The sequence below is a fragment of the Nomascus leucogenys genome, chromosome X (genome assembly GCF_006542625.1).
Source record: "Nomascus leucogenys isolate Asia chromosome X, Asia_NLE_v1, whole genome shotgun sequence".
NCBI classification, from domain to species: domain Eukaryota; kingdom Metazoa; phylum Chordata; class Mammalia; order Primates; family Hylobatidae; genus Nomascus; species Nomascus leucogenys.
The window spans coordinates 92,931,350-92,946,763 of record NC_044406.1 but is presented as its reverse complement, the minus strand read 5'-3'; the positions used below and the strand labels follow the sequence as shown (position 1 = coordinate 92,946,763).

The 15,414-nt window shown below is 36.4% G+C and overlaps 1 protein-coding gene across 2 annotated transcripts in view; it reads right to left on the bottom strand.

The window, feature by feature from the left end:
* Positions 1-309: 309 nt before the first annotated feature.
* PWWP3B (PWWP domain containing 3B) overlaps positions 310-15,414 on the bottom strand; it is a 35,011-nt gene continuing 19,906 nt past the window's right edge. For both annotated transcript variants that reach the window (XM_003262145.4, XM_003262144.4), the window contains 2 exons: positions 5,082-5,266; positions 310-4,029 (listed from right to left, as the gene is read on the bottom strand). In XM_003262145.4, the coding sequence (XP_003262193.1) occupies positions 1,734-3,815 (2,082 nt within the window). In that variant the 5' untranslated portion in view covers positions 3,816-4,029; positions 5,082-5,266 and the 3' untranslated portion in view covers positions 310-1,733. The remainder of the gene's footprint in view (positions 4,030-5,081; positions 5,267-15,414) is intronic.

Sequence of the window (15,414 nt, the reverse complement as noted above, 5' to 3'; positions counted from 1 at the left end):
TGATAGAGGCTGTATGTCCAAGAAGTCTTGGTCTTTTTCAGTAAGGGTCCAGAGAAGGTTTTGTGGGACATGCAGCTTATAAAATTCGGTAGGCTTTCTATTAAAGTAATACAAAATCAACATGAAAGGGAATACTTATTTAGAATGATAACTTATAGCAAGTGTTAAAATGATGATAACTACAAGAACCAAAAATTCCAAACAAATCATATATATACATTGTGTGTGTGTGTGTGTGTGTATTAAATTTGGAGAAACACCACTTATGTAGCTGCACAATTTCAAGTAGGATGAAGTAAAAATCCAAGGTGAATAATATAAGTTTTATTATAAATCAAAACACCAAACTTTTGCAAACTTTACATAAACGTGTAGCCATGTGACTGTATAACAAGAGCTCAAGAGCAACCATTGTCTAACAGGTAAAAATGCAGACAGTTTCATGTTAAGCCCTTAGAATTTCATTTCATGGCAGGTTTTTAAAATAGATGAACTTTTCTAACATTTATTCTCACAAAAATATATTTCAAGTTAGAATAAACAACTCATTGGCTTCAGACTTCTAATTGTATATATTTAACCATACTCAGATAATTGTCATATTTAGCCAAATGGAGGCTTTTTCTGTGACCTATTTCCAAATTCTCAGATTCTGGTTCATCTACTCCTTCAAGCAGTTTGGAATGACTTGCCAGTTGGCATTTATATCATTGGAACTATTCTACAAATAAGCCATTTTGATAAAGCTTGCTTGGTTTGAGACAACTATGTATTTGGAGATAAAAGACTCAGAACAAAGTGCTTGCCTTTTCTACAGTTTATATCAAACGAGTTGGGTACTTAAGCAGTCAGCCTGGATTCATATGTGTAGAGTGGCCAGGCTGTAAATACAATAAGTCTAGCTGCCTTCCATATGTGGTCAGACAGCTATATTAAGAAGATCCACTCACTGTTGGTTATGAAGATAGCCAGGAGCTTGTCTGATTTAAGGAACTATTCAGCCATTGAAGGATAGACACTCCCAAAAATGGAATTTCAGGGAAGTGTAGAATGAACAATCCTGTTCAAAGCAGCCAAAATTATTTTCTGCATGCCAAGATGTTATTCACACACATAAATACTATATGCAATAATCTTCATTTTTGAATTACAAGTTGTTTTATTTCAAAAGCAAGTATAGTTATATAGCAAAGTGAATCTATCTTTGGTTCTATATAGCAGATAATTTTTTTGCAAAAATAAATAGGCATGGCAAGAAAAGTAATTCAACTATCTTAAGGGAAAACCCAATATTTTATAAAAATTAAGCAAGGAATATAGAAATGATGTATCTTTTAGGCTTTTTTTCCAATCATCTTCGTTAATCTCTAACACCAGTGCAATTTTAACATTAAAATAATTGTGCACAATATATTTAACAATACAGCATAGACTCAAAAGTGTCATAAAACAAAATAGTACTTTCCCTTCGAAATCATTTAGGAATTATGCTTTCTAAAAATGTACGGGAAAGTGGAACTGCTGAAATATGTTGACAAAATTAACTTTGAAGAAGCACAAGAAAAGGAAATAAAGATGTAATTATAACCACAGATCCTAGAGATCTAAAAAAAAAGTGAACACGTTATCCATTCTCCCATTTGCAGAAAATATGTATTAGAGAGAATTGTTCAGAGATTTTTTCAACTAGTATCTGTGAGAGCTCCCTGTCATGGTTTCAACTTTCAGCACATTTAGTGAGCTTCATTTGTTGGTGGTTTTCGTCTCTTTTCATATATTATTTTTGCATCAAATAATTCTCTTTCCCTGTAGCCTAGACATGGTCCTTTTAGATACTTTGCTTCAGCTGCCTCGTAATCTAACCCATCAACAGCAGAAATTGAACAAATAATTGCTTCTGGCAGAAGAACTTCTAGGATAAATTTAATTTTATCATCTTTTATCCAAGTTGGCATTATTTGATCTATCTGATTGTAGACTTCTTGTAAATATTTCACCACTTCATCCAACTGATCTTCATCCTCAAAGTATGTTTCAATACAGGGTGTGAACCTATTTGCACTCAAAAATGATTTCAGCCATCTGGATTCTTTTGTGCCATTTACAATGGCCAGAAGATGTTTCTCTGTCCCCTTTGCATTCACAATGAAGTCCACAAGGTTCTTGTTGGCTCGGTCCCGAGCAGCCTTCATCCGGTCAGGGAGAATTTTTTGGAAGGACATTTTCTTGGTCTGGGAAGTCACAGCCATTGGTTCCCTGGCATCTTCATTATGCAGCTTTGGAAATTTGTTCCTGAAAGTATCCTGTTTTATTTCTTTCCTAACTGGGTAACTAATATCAGCAGCATAATACTCAAGCAAAGAGCCTGTGAAAGAACCACAACCTATTCTAACTCTGTAGTCACAAATTAGTGAGATGCACCAGTCAATACTCTCACTATAATCCTCCCTGGCTTTGTCCACTAGCATTTGTTTCTCTTTACAATCAAATTTCTTTAATCTTCTAAAATTTACTCTAATGCCCTTCTTTTCAGAATTCATGTTTGCCTCAACAAAAAGCACACTTGCTTTCCTCTCTTTTCGTCTGATACTTTTTATCACTGCTGGCCAAAATGGATATTTCTGATATTTAAACCAGACTATCATTCCTGTTTCAAATGGACGTGTCTCATAATGTAAAATGAAGCGTGGAAGTTCTTCGTCTTCCTCATCATCATCTAATAGAGAAAGATTAATGCGACTTGGAAGCAATGACTTGTCAGAGGCTTCACCTTCTTCCTCAAGTTCTCCAAAATCCAGTCTCTGAAAATTTCTTTCACTACTCATAAGATGTGAATAATCCCAGACAGGGTTAGAAGCACTAAATGAAACCTCGCATTCCCTTGAACAACTCCCAGGGCATGCTGCAGCTCCCATCTCTGATTCCACGGAAGGTTGATTCTGGCTGGTATCTAAGCATGGATTTGAGGGACCCTCTCCAGGATCCTCAATATTCTCTGAGAAAGCAGAGCATTCAGAGGGAACAGCCAGGGTCTCTGGGCAGGTATCCTGGCTCTTTTCTTTCAAAGCTTTCGGCATAGTGAGGATATCTGATGACAAAGGTGGAGCGAACTTTTCATCTTTAACACATGCACTTTCCTCTTTGACTGCAGAATGCACAGACATAACTGCTGAGATATCAATCTTATTCTTGTTCTCTTTTTCATCATTATCTTCCGAAAGTGAAGGGAAAGTCTCGCAACAGCTAGAGTTCTGTAATGACTTTGTTTCCACTTCACTTGGAATAGTATCGACCATTGTGTGCGCTTGTGATTTACAATCATACAGGGAATCATCACTCTCTGAAGATGCTAACAAGCATGCTGAGTTTTCACTTTCCTCAAGACACCCTGGTAAGTCGCCTTCATCCTTCCGGTATTTTTTATGAGGGGGTGAATCAGACTGTTTTTGTGGTACATTTTGAGACAGCATAGTGATCTCCTCTTCATCTGAAGTGCTTGCTTGACTCAAATTTGTTCTCTCATTCAGAATACCCAGTGCCACTTTTATTGATCTTCCATAGGCAGTTTCCTCTGTAGGTGGAGCACTGTCCTCTGACTGTAGTCCTAATGAGGCAGCAATGGCTTCAATTTGAGATTTATTTAGGATCTTTGTTTCTGTGCTGTCCAATTTAATTTTTTCATCTAGTGAGAGTATTTGAACTTCTAGAGAAAATGCATTTTTCCTCTTACTGTTTGATGAAGTTTCAGAACTGGACAAAACTTTTGCTGGCCATAACTGATCTTTCCAGCTGCATAGGACATACTCAGACTCCATTATGGTTTATATTTGTGTGCCAAGGGTTATTGTCAAAGGTTGAGGTGGCTGTCTTTGTCACTGCTAATGCAAGTTATACCCAAAACAATACTCTTAACAAAGCCTCTTTCGTCTTATGACTACAAAGGGTTTACAGCTTGTGTGGCCTGTTCTCCACCTCAATTTTCCAAGGATGCTTGAACACGTTGTTTGAATAGGACAATACCGGAAGATACTGAAATAGGGAAAAGGAAAAGAAGAAAAGTATCAGCAAATACAATTATTTCGCCAAAACAGGAGGTGAGCAATTACAAATGGAGAAGAGATAAAAGAACAATGCGCAGTGGGGCATGAGACAGAGGAGGCAGCATAATATAAGATTGTGGAGGAAAGGGGTGGACAAAAACCGGAAAAGTTGTTTTATAATACCTCAGATTCAAGAACTTGCCCTCATTATTGAACATGCTTACTAAGGAGTGAATGTATGTACATGGCAGCAGAGGCGGGAAAGCTTGTGATGGGATGTCAGGAACTCTATTTATGTAATTACATACTTTGGTACTTTTGTGTCCCTAATGTCATACTTACAGCAGTGGGTCTCCAAACTTAACATGTGTCAAAATCATCTGAAGGACTTATATTTCTAGGCCCCATCATGAGAGTTTTATTCAGAAGGTTTGGCTTGTGCTCAAAAGTTTGTATTTCTAAAAAGTTCTCAAGTGCCTCTAATGCTACATGTTTAAAAAGAACTCTTTGAGGAGCAATGTTCTAGTTGAAAACACAGCTTTGTATTTTTTAAGCTGCAAGTGCTCCACTGTTCACCTGGAGCAGGCAGACAAAGACAATAGGGTCTGTATCTCCTGGACCCGGACAAAAATACAATGACTCTTCTAAAAGCATAATTTTAGAAGGCAGAGATTCAGAATTACTGCTATGACAACTTCTTGGATAGGATCATTATAAAGGATTGGAGAGTGAGGCCGTTGGCCTGAACCTCAGGGAGACACCTGAATAGCCTCTTGTGTGATTTCTTCATAATGGTTTAAAAAGTGAGATTCTTCTCCAAACTAGAAGTTACGACTTTTAATTATAAAGTGTCATGGCTGCAGAACAGGGAGCAAAATGAATTGTACTCCAAATCATCAACCTAACATGATTCTAACATGAAATATGGCTTTTAATTTAAAATGCTAGGATGGCTGTAGAGCAGGAGGCAAAATACATTATTCTCCAAGTTCTCAACACGTTTCTACTGTGAAATGTTTTGTGAAATGGGAAGAGTCTTACTTACTGTCATGTGGATCCTGGTGGGTCTGGTCCTGTGGTCCAGCTGTCTTGATTCTCACTCCAACTGCTTGTCCAGCAGGGCCTTTACCCAACTTTGCACATCTGTGGTTGTACTGTCTTTCAGGGCTTGGCTGGCATCACATGCAGATTGCCCAGGTCATGTACATCTCTGATATTAACCTATGCTGTTCAAAAGGAAGGCAGGGAATAAAACCAACAAAATGGGAAAAGTGTCAAGAATTTTCCCTACCTAAACTTTAACAGGCATATCATTCTAAAACATAGGAATGAGGCAAAATTTCATCTGTGATGTAGATGCCATGTTTATTTTCCTTCTTATTTTTATAATTTGAAATGCTCTCTGGGATAAATTTATGCTATTTAGTTTATGTTGAAATCATCTCTGAAGAAAAGTATGGTGCAGTGGAGATAGATAAAAAAGAAGTAACAATTGTCTTGTGCATACTATGAGTCAGAATGTAGATTTTGTTTGAATGCTCACATCAGTTATCATGTGGAATTTTTCTTCTTTACACATACAATTTTTTTTCAATGGAATTGCAATTACATGCTGTCTCATAGTTTACTAATACAAAATAGATTCATTGCTTTGTTTGTCTACTTCATAACAATGGTTGGCTGGAGAAAATTTAGAAAATCTGTCGGCTGGGCGCGGTGGCTCACGCCTGTAATCCCAGCACTTTGGGAGGCCGAGGCGGGCGGATCACGAGGTCAGGAGATCGAGACCATCCCGGCTAACATGGTGAAACCCCGCCTCTACTAAAAATACAAAAAATTAGCCGGTCATGGTGGCAGGTGCCTGTAGTCCCAGCAACTCGGGAGGCTGAGGCAGGAGAATGGCGTGAACCTGGGAGGCGGAGCTTGCAGTGAGCCGAGATTGTGCCACTGCACTCCGGCCTGGGTGACAGAGCAAGACTCCATCTCAAAAAAAAAAAAAAAAAAGAAAATCTGTCAAGTGCCCTCTTATGATGACAACCAGAACTGCTCATGAGTTGAAGGGGACTTCACTCACTATCAGATGTAGTTTCCATCCTTATTCCATAAGGACTACATCCAGCTAGCCAGGAGTCTTCTCAGGGTTCTAGAATTTTCTATGTTAAATTTAAAGGTTTTGTTGTGTGGGATTCTAACCAGATCATAATGTCTTCAACTACAGTGTTTCTGATTATGAAAACATCCAGAAGCTTATTAAAAATTGAGAAGATGCAGAAAGGTATATGCAAAATAAAGTACAACTCTAGACAAATAACCACTATCAATATTTACTATATGTATTTCTAGAATTTTTTTTACATATAAAGATAAATGTATCTCATTTGAAAATTTGAAACCAGCTTCAGATCCCACTCAAGAGCATAGCTTGAACATCATTCACCTAAATATTTTCCACATAATTTGATATAAATTACTTTAAATGAGGTTTTCCCCTAAGCCTGTAGCATTTTATCTCAATATTTCCCTGAAGATGTAACAAACCCCAAATAAATATATATTAATAATTTTAAAAAGTAGAAAATGGTAGAGCCATCCCTGTCTCTACAACTATGCAAGTAATCCTGTTAAAACTTTCATAGATACGTTTTTCCTGATTTGTATGTAGTAATATACATAGGTATACTAACATACATATTTATTCTTAAGTGAGAACATACAGTATGTGCTATTATATAATTTTTTTCACCTTATACTGTTTCTTAGGCATTTACCAAATGCATAGTATTTCATTGTATAGATGTACCATGCCATATAATATTTTGAAAACTGCATATAGAAATAAACCAAATCCTCTGTTTCTCACTCTTAAACTTAGATGATACAGAAAAATGGCTCTTCCTGACCACGCTGGTATCTGTGATCTGAAAGAATAAACTGCAGGGAGGAAACATGCAGGCCTATAGTTGACACGGCAACTACGCTACCCACTTGATCAAGTCCAGGAAAATTTCCACTATTGGCAGAAGACAGGGGATATATGGGAGCATGTCTTTGTGTGTCTATGTGTGTTTATGTATTTGAAACCAAATGGGTATGCTGTTTCAGCTTCATTTTTCTTTCATGATTATAAAAATAATCACTGAGTAATCTACTCTAAAGTTGCTGAAATAGGTTAAAAAATAATATTAAAATGGTGACCTGGTCACACAGAAATGCTGTTAACCTGAGAGATTATTTTCCTCCAGATTTTAAAAATCACACATATACATGCATATATTATGTGAAAGTATCTTCACTCAACTACATATTTGATCCCTTTTCCATGCTCATGTACATGTGACACATACAGTCTTTTTGTGTATCAATCAACTTATAGGTGTTTTTCCCCCCATACTGTCAAATACTACTAAGTTATTTTTCTGTGCAAATTAATAAATGCCTGAACATTCAAACAATAACGGAGTGTCTAACAATAAAAACAGGGGATGCCAACTCAATAAATTAGCAGGAACGGTCATGCTGCACTGAAGCCTTAATTTAGAGGCTGTAATCTGATCACCCCTTCTCCCACTGTGGACTTGTAAAGCATTGGAAGATACAAAAATTCCAGAGGATTAACTCCTTCAAAATGCCAGCAATTCTCAAAACCACACACCTTTCCCACTACTGCAAGACTGCCATCCCTATTTTTCTCATCTCTACTCTAAGATCCTGAGAAGTCACTAGAAAATAAGCAGCTTTGAGACAGCCATTACCTTGAAGCTTCTTGTCAGCTGCAGCCTGGTGAAATGCAGCTCCTCCCCCAGGACTGGCCAGGCACAGCTCCTTTCCTAGAGGCTCAGAGGAGGGTCCGCCCCCTGGCTGTATGAAAAACAGAAAGCCCCTCCCTGAATCAGGGGAGGGGGAATTGCCAAGAGAAACCGCTGAAGTGTTGAACTGCAGGAATGTTCCTTTTTAAAAAACTTTTAAGTGAAATGTCAACAAGTGTGCTTAATTTCTATTCAAACCCTTAGGGTGTGTGATTTCTTGAAGAAAAGAGGTAGCAAATCACTTTATCATATAATCAAAACCCAGTTACTAATATTCCTTACATATTTTTTTCTTGCCATCTCTGGCATCTTAACCCCATAGGTGAATTTTAAACCCAGTTGGTCAAGCTCCATTAAAATAGACTGCTAAGGATATTGATTTGGATTACATGAAAACTGTACATTATTTGAGGGAGACTTTATTTCTTCATAATTCTTTTTTTTTCTTCTCCAGGACATGGTATGTCTCTACTTTTATTCAGTTCTTCTCTAAAACCCTTCAGGAAAGTTTCAGAGATTTCTTCACATAGGTGATTATTTCTTGCTAGATGTTAAAATCATTGGCTTACCAGGAAAGCACTCATTTCATATGCCCTCATCAATAATTGACAATTCTGTTTCTTTTTTTTATTTTTATTTTATGTTTTTTTTGAGACGGAGTCTCACTCTGTCGCCCAGGCTGGAGTGCAGTGGCGCGATCTTGGCTCACTGCAAGCTCCGCCTCCCGGGTTCACGCCATTCTCCTGCCTCAGCCTCCCGAGTAGCTGGGGCTACAGGCACCTGCCAACACGCCCGGCTAATTTTTTGTATTTTTAGTAGAGACGGGGTTTCACCATGTTAGCCAGGATGGTCTTGATCTCCTGACCTCGTGATCCGCCCGCCTTGGCCTCCCAAAGTGCTGCGATTACAGGCCAAGCCACCGCGCCCAGCTGACAATTCTGTTTCTTATGTTTTGTTGTTTTCACTTGGGTGATTCAATGTGAGGGGAATTAATTTTTTAAAATTTATGTCTTTATTTACAGGTCTGAAATATACTTTGCACATTCTGTTCATCAAAATTCTATGTTAAATTTAAGTATAGATTGCTGATTTAACTCAGAAAGTCAATTGTAATTATCACTAGTGATGATTTGGGGAATAAAGTATTTTATTTGGCCTCTGTATCTTACAATATGTAGTATTACTCATATATATATAATTACAATTTTAACATTCACCTTTATATAAGCATTAATATTAAAATAAAAATACCAATAAATCAATGAAAGCCATCTCTAGGCTGGTGTATTACTGGGGACTCTAATAATTACAGTACATAATGCTTTGTGCTATAAACAACCCCTAAATCTCAGAGGTTCAATCCCTCACAAGTTTATTTTGCTGATGTCAAAGTTCAATGTAAGGCATCACGTGGCCAAATAGGGGCAAGTTTCTCTGTTCTAAGCAGTCATTAAGAGACCCAATCTTCTTCCATCCTGTGGCTCTACCATCTACTTGGGTCTTAAAGACCTTCATTACATTCTTTGCATCTAGCTAACAGCCTAAACAAGAGGGAGGATGGAGAGCCATATGGAAGGTTTTAGTGGTCAGGTCTGGCAAACATCACTGCTAGTTAACAGTCCACTAACCAGAATTTAGGCATGGAGCCCCAACTGGCATAGAGGCTGGGTAATGTAATCTCCCTGTGACCTCAGGAGAAAAATGAGACAGAGGTTGACAAACATGTAGCGTTCTCTCTATCACAGGAAATTTTCCCTTACAATCTTTTATAGACTTCTGTTACTGGTTTAATGTTTTGTTTTGTTTTGTTTTACAATTGTATATCATATTTGTAATGAATGAGACAGAAACTTCTAGTTGCTCACCCAAGATCCACTTTTTGCATTCTTCCTCATTAGCAGAACACCAGTTGTATTGAAGGTGGCAGTTTAATCTGCTAAAATATTGTCTTTCCCAGACTCCCTCACTGCAAGCCATGGTCATGTGATGGAATTTCTTGCCAAAGAATGCAAGCAGAAATTGCTGTGAAGATTCTAGAGAAGGCATCTCTAAAGGGGGATAAATAACCAGCTTGGGCTTTTTTTTTTTTTTTCCACTTTCCCCCTTTCACTTGCTTCCCAGAATTTGATCATGATAGAGAGAGTTCAGGCAGGCTTTCTGGTCCACAAAGTGACTTCCGAAAAGGATGCAACTCACTAGGGACGTGTGACCCTAAACCACTCAATAATGAGATCACCTCATTCCAATCTCTTTAAGTTAGTGGAACATTAAACTTCTATCTTACCAAAGCCTCTCTGTTTTCCAGTCTTTTTTTCTAGTACTAGAACAAAATAGTTGATCTTATACAAATTACAATGAAAAGGCCGGGCTCGGTGGCTCACGCCTGTAATCCCAGCATTTTGGGAGGCCGAGACAGGTGGATCACGAGGTCAGGAGATCAAGACCATTCTGGCTAACACGGTGAAATCCCGTCTCTAATAAAAATACAAAAAAAAAAAAATTAGCCAGGCTTGGTGGCGGGCGCCTGTAGTCCCAGCTACTCCGGAGGCTGAGGCAGGAGAATGGCATGAACCCAGGAGGCGGAGCTTGCAGTGAGCCAAGATAGCACCACTGCACTCCAGCCTGGGTAACAGAGCAAGACTCTGTTTCAAAAAAAAAAAAAAATTACAATGAAAATAACATAATTCTTATTATACAATTAATCCTTTCAATGCTTTCAGGGTATTAATACACAATCTAAAGAGGATTATCAGGCCAATATATATATGGCTTTATTTAAATGATGAGATTTATTTTATTATATATTTTATAATGCAATATTTTTCATTCTGCCTTCATTTCACGTGTTTGGAAAAAAACAAATGCCCACAGAGTATGATAATTATGTGAAATTTTTTTTGCTTTATTTTGGATATTTTCTACATTGCACATAAATCAGGAAATGCTATACTATGGCACCATTTTCAAAATGAAATGCAAAGGAAAAGATTAATTCCATGAACAATATTTTCTATTTCACCAATTTGTAGAAGGAGGTGGAGAAAAATGATAACCAATAATAGCAAATGCTAATACTGCACTATTAATATTTTTATGATAGATAACATTACCGATATAATAATATCTAATACCTATACAAGTTTTCAACATGCCAGGCAATGTTCTCAAGCACTTGACATATGATCTTATTTAATAATTAGATGGTTATTTCCTGGAAGAGAGGGCCATAACCAACTCACTCTGTATAACAACATTAGTATTATTATTAATAATGACAATGATGATAGAAGCCAAAAGTGTTTTCTTACCATGGGGATTATATAAGGGGTGAGTCACCTAGGGTGTGTTTACAATACCTTATGATTTCATTTATATGACATTTTCAAAAAGACAAAAGTATAGCTGTGGTGAAAAGATCAGTGTTGCCAGGTGTTACAGGTGGGGAAGGGTGTGGCTATAAAAGGACAAGCCAAGGAAGTTGTGAGGGTGATGAAACTTTTCTGATTGTGGTGGTGGTTATATGAATCTTTATATATGTTAAAATCCAGAGAACTGTACATAAAAAATGGTCAACTATAGTGTATTATACTTTAAAGTATATGTATAGCAACTCAAATAATAAAAATTTAAATGAAAAAATGTAGCAATAACCATTATATAAAAAGCAAGTCTTTGCAAGTATGCCTTAGAAAGCATCTGCTTCTTCCTAAAGCATACTTAATAACAAAAAATCCCCAAATAAGACCCATACGTATATTTTTTCAAAAGCACCAGTTGCACTTCCACTTAGGATATAAAAAGCTGTATGAGAATGTCATTCATAACTTAATAATGATAAATCTCTAGATAACCTACGAAATCATAACTTCCTTGAGCCTATCAGGGAACTGAGTTAAAGTGAATTCCAAAGGGTGATCAGCCCCTTTAAAGAAAGACAAAACATATGAACCTCTGTCCAAGCATGGAGACAGACAGAAGTGACTGTCATACAAGCTGAAATTTAAAGGAACTTTTAAAAGTAAAGCATGGGTTAGCTTTGTCAGTTTGGAATATCTGGAACCCCAACACTTACACACCTACTACCAAGTTCTTTTTCACAGTCTTTAACCAGAAGCTCAGAAAAATGACTCGGGACAAAGCAGGAGACCTAAAAGAGTCCACATCACTGGTTCTGGTATGCAGAAGGTAATCAGCTGTTGCTGGGGGACAGACATACAACCCCACAGAACCCTTCTGTCATGAGAAGCAAAGCCTTAAGACACTAGAGGAGAAGCAGAAAACCCTCTCCTGAACCCAGGCAAAAATCCCTTGCTTCTGGTGGAAGGGTAGAAGCAAAACTTACTTGCTTGGGAGGGAGAGATAGGAAACCCCCTAATTTCCAGGACAAAGGCAGAGATCCATTGCTGCTCGGGGAGAAGTAGAAGGGAAAAAACCTCTGCCCTGGAGGAAACCCTCTCTAACCCAGTTCTTACATGAATGAAAAGCAGTGTTCACCTATTGCTGAGAAAGAGGCAAGAAAATATATCTGACCAAAGACCAACCACATATACAAATCAGAGGTTAGCTGCCATGGGGAGAGGAAAGAATGATGAGAAAGCCTTACCCTAAAGGTCCATGTTCATAGCACCCCACTAAGGTTGTGGCTAGACAGGACAACAGACAGTACTTCCTACCTCACCATGAGCCTAGCACCTGATAATAATAGCAGTCAACTGCTGTCATGTGAACAAGAGTAAGAAGAGAGACCCTCTGCTGGTGGCACAAGTATGAAGAGACCACTGAAAATTTAGAGTGGAAAATCATGAAAAAAAATCTTGTAGCGCTCCAGGCTCCAACTGAAGCACAAATAATATAAGTTATGCAAGCCAGATGACAATTAAGTGAGGAAAGGAGGAAAAACTCTTCAACATATTTTATAATACCAGCATTAACCTGATACCCAAACTAGAAAATAACAAATAAAGAAAACTTCAGATCAATATCTCTCATAAACATAGACACAGAAGTCCTTAATGAAATGCTATTAATCAAAGCCGATGATAAGGAAAAAGAATAATACATTATGACTAAATGGAGTTTATCCTGGGAATGTATGGATGGTTCAACATTTGCAAATCAATCAATCAATATTATTCACCATATCAACAGACTAAAATGGAGAAAAAAATCATCTCAATTTTTACAGAAAAAGCATTAACAACATTCTACAAATAATGATAAAAGACATTTAGCATAGTAAGAGTTTAATGGATCTTCCTCAACCTGATTAAATGCATCTACAAAAAAACAAAAAAAAAAGCCTATGATTAACATCATATGGTAAAACACAGAATGCTTTTCCCCTAAAATCAGAAACAAGGCAAGGATGTTTGCTCCCACCACTTTTATTTAGCATTACATTGGCGATCCTAGCCAATACAATAAGGCCTGAAAAATAAATAAATTGTGTATGGATTGGAAGGGAAGAAGTAAAATTCCATTTACAGACAAGATGATGTATGTAGAAAATCCCAATGGATCTACCAAAAAAAAAAGCTATGAAGCTATGAGACCTAATAAGTAAGTTTAATAATAATGCCAGACATAAAGTCAATATAAAATAATTTATTTTATTTCTACACAATAAAATTTGGAATTTCAAGTTTTAAAGAGTACCATTTGTAATATCATCAAAAACTGGGAAATACTAAGGGAGGATAACTATGTACAAGATTTGTATGCTGAAGACTTCAACACACTGATGAGATAAATAAGACCTAAATAAATAGAGAAATATACCATGTTATTTGACTGAATAACTGAAATACTGATTTTTAGGATGTTGTATCTCCCCAACATTTCTGTAGAATTATTGCAATCTTAGTAAAAATCTCAGTAGGTTTTTCATAGAAATTGAGAAGCTAACTCCAAAATGTATGTGGAAAAAGCAAAGGAACCAGAACAGCCAGACAAATTTTGAGAAAAAAAAATTCAGAAAAAAAAAGTTAGAAGATTCATACTACCTGATTTCAAGACTACAGTAATTAAGACAGTTTCTTATTGACATAGGATTGACCTATAGATCAATAGAATGCAATGAGACCATCAAATATGGCCAAAAGATTTTGCACAAAGGTAATTAAATGAAGAAATGGTGGTCTTTTCAACAAATGGTACTGGGACAACTGGACATCATATGCCAAAATATTCTTCTTGACCCCTCAGCTAAGAAAATATACAAAATTACTCAAAATGGGTTAGTGACCTAAATATAAAACCAAAAATTATAACTTGTAAAAAAAAGTAGAAAATCTTTAAGATTTTGATCTAGGCAAAGATTTATTAGGATTTAAAAAGCATGGACCATAAAAAATTAATAAATTGGACTTGAAAACAACCTCTTTTCAAAAAATAAAATGAAAAGAAAACCCAGATTGGGAGACAATACTTGCAAAACACGATGAAGGACTTTTATCCAAAATATATAAAGAACTCTCAAAATTCAATAATAAGATTATTATTGAATAACCAAATAAAAATAGACAATTTAAATAGACACTTCATCAGAAAAGACATATGAATAGCAAGTGAACACATGAAAATATGCTCAACACCATTAGTAGTTGAGGATATGCAAGTAAAACCACAATGAGACACCACTAACACCTTTATAAGAATAGCTAATATTAAAAATAAAATAAAATCCTGACAGTATCCACTTCTAGCAATGATGTGTATCCACTGGAACTCTCATACATTGCTGGTGGAAATGCAAAATGTCACAGCTACTTTAGAAAACAGTTTGACAATTTCTAATGTAGTTAAGCACACACCTACCATAAAACCAAGAAATCCCATTCCTAAGTATTTACTCAAGAAAAATGAAAACTTATGTACACACAAAGACCTATTCTAGAATGTTTAACAACTTTAATCATAATTGCCAAAAACTACAAATCTACTGGTGAGTGGATACTCAAATTGCAGAACATCCATATGATAGAATAACTCTCGGCTACATTAAGGAATAAATTACTGATGTATGCAACAACATTGGTGAATATTTTAAAAATATGCTAAGTGAAATAAGCCAGATGTAAAAGGCTATATACTTTATGATTCCATTTGTATGACATTCTGGAAAATGAAAAACTATAGGGACAGAAATCAAATCAGTGGTTGTCAGGAACTGACAGAGATATGGATTGACTACAGTGGGGCAGGAGGGAACATTTTGGAGTAAAGGAAAGGTTATACAGCTTGCCTGTATTTGTAGTTACATGATGGTATATGTTTCTCAAAGCTCATCAAACTGTATATCTAAAAGAGTGAATTTAACTCTATGTAAACTATACCTCTTGAAACCCAAGTCTTAAAAAGTCATTCAATCAGAATATGACAAATATAAGACATTTGTATTTTACTGTGAGAGTAATCCAGATACATATAGGGATTTTGATTTGTACTTTGAATTAATGATTGCCAAAGAAGGCTGTGGGTTCCACAAGATATGTTTAAAAATACCCTCTGTAGTGTAGAAATAATATGTTAAAAATGTAAATTATTTTTATCTCTTTTATTAATTTTTA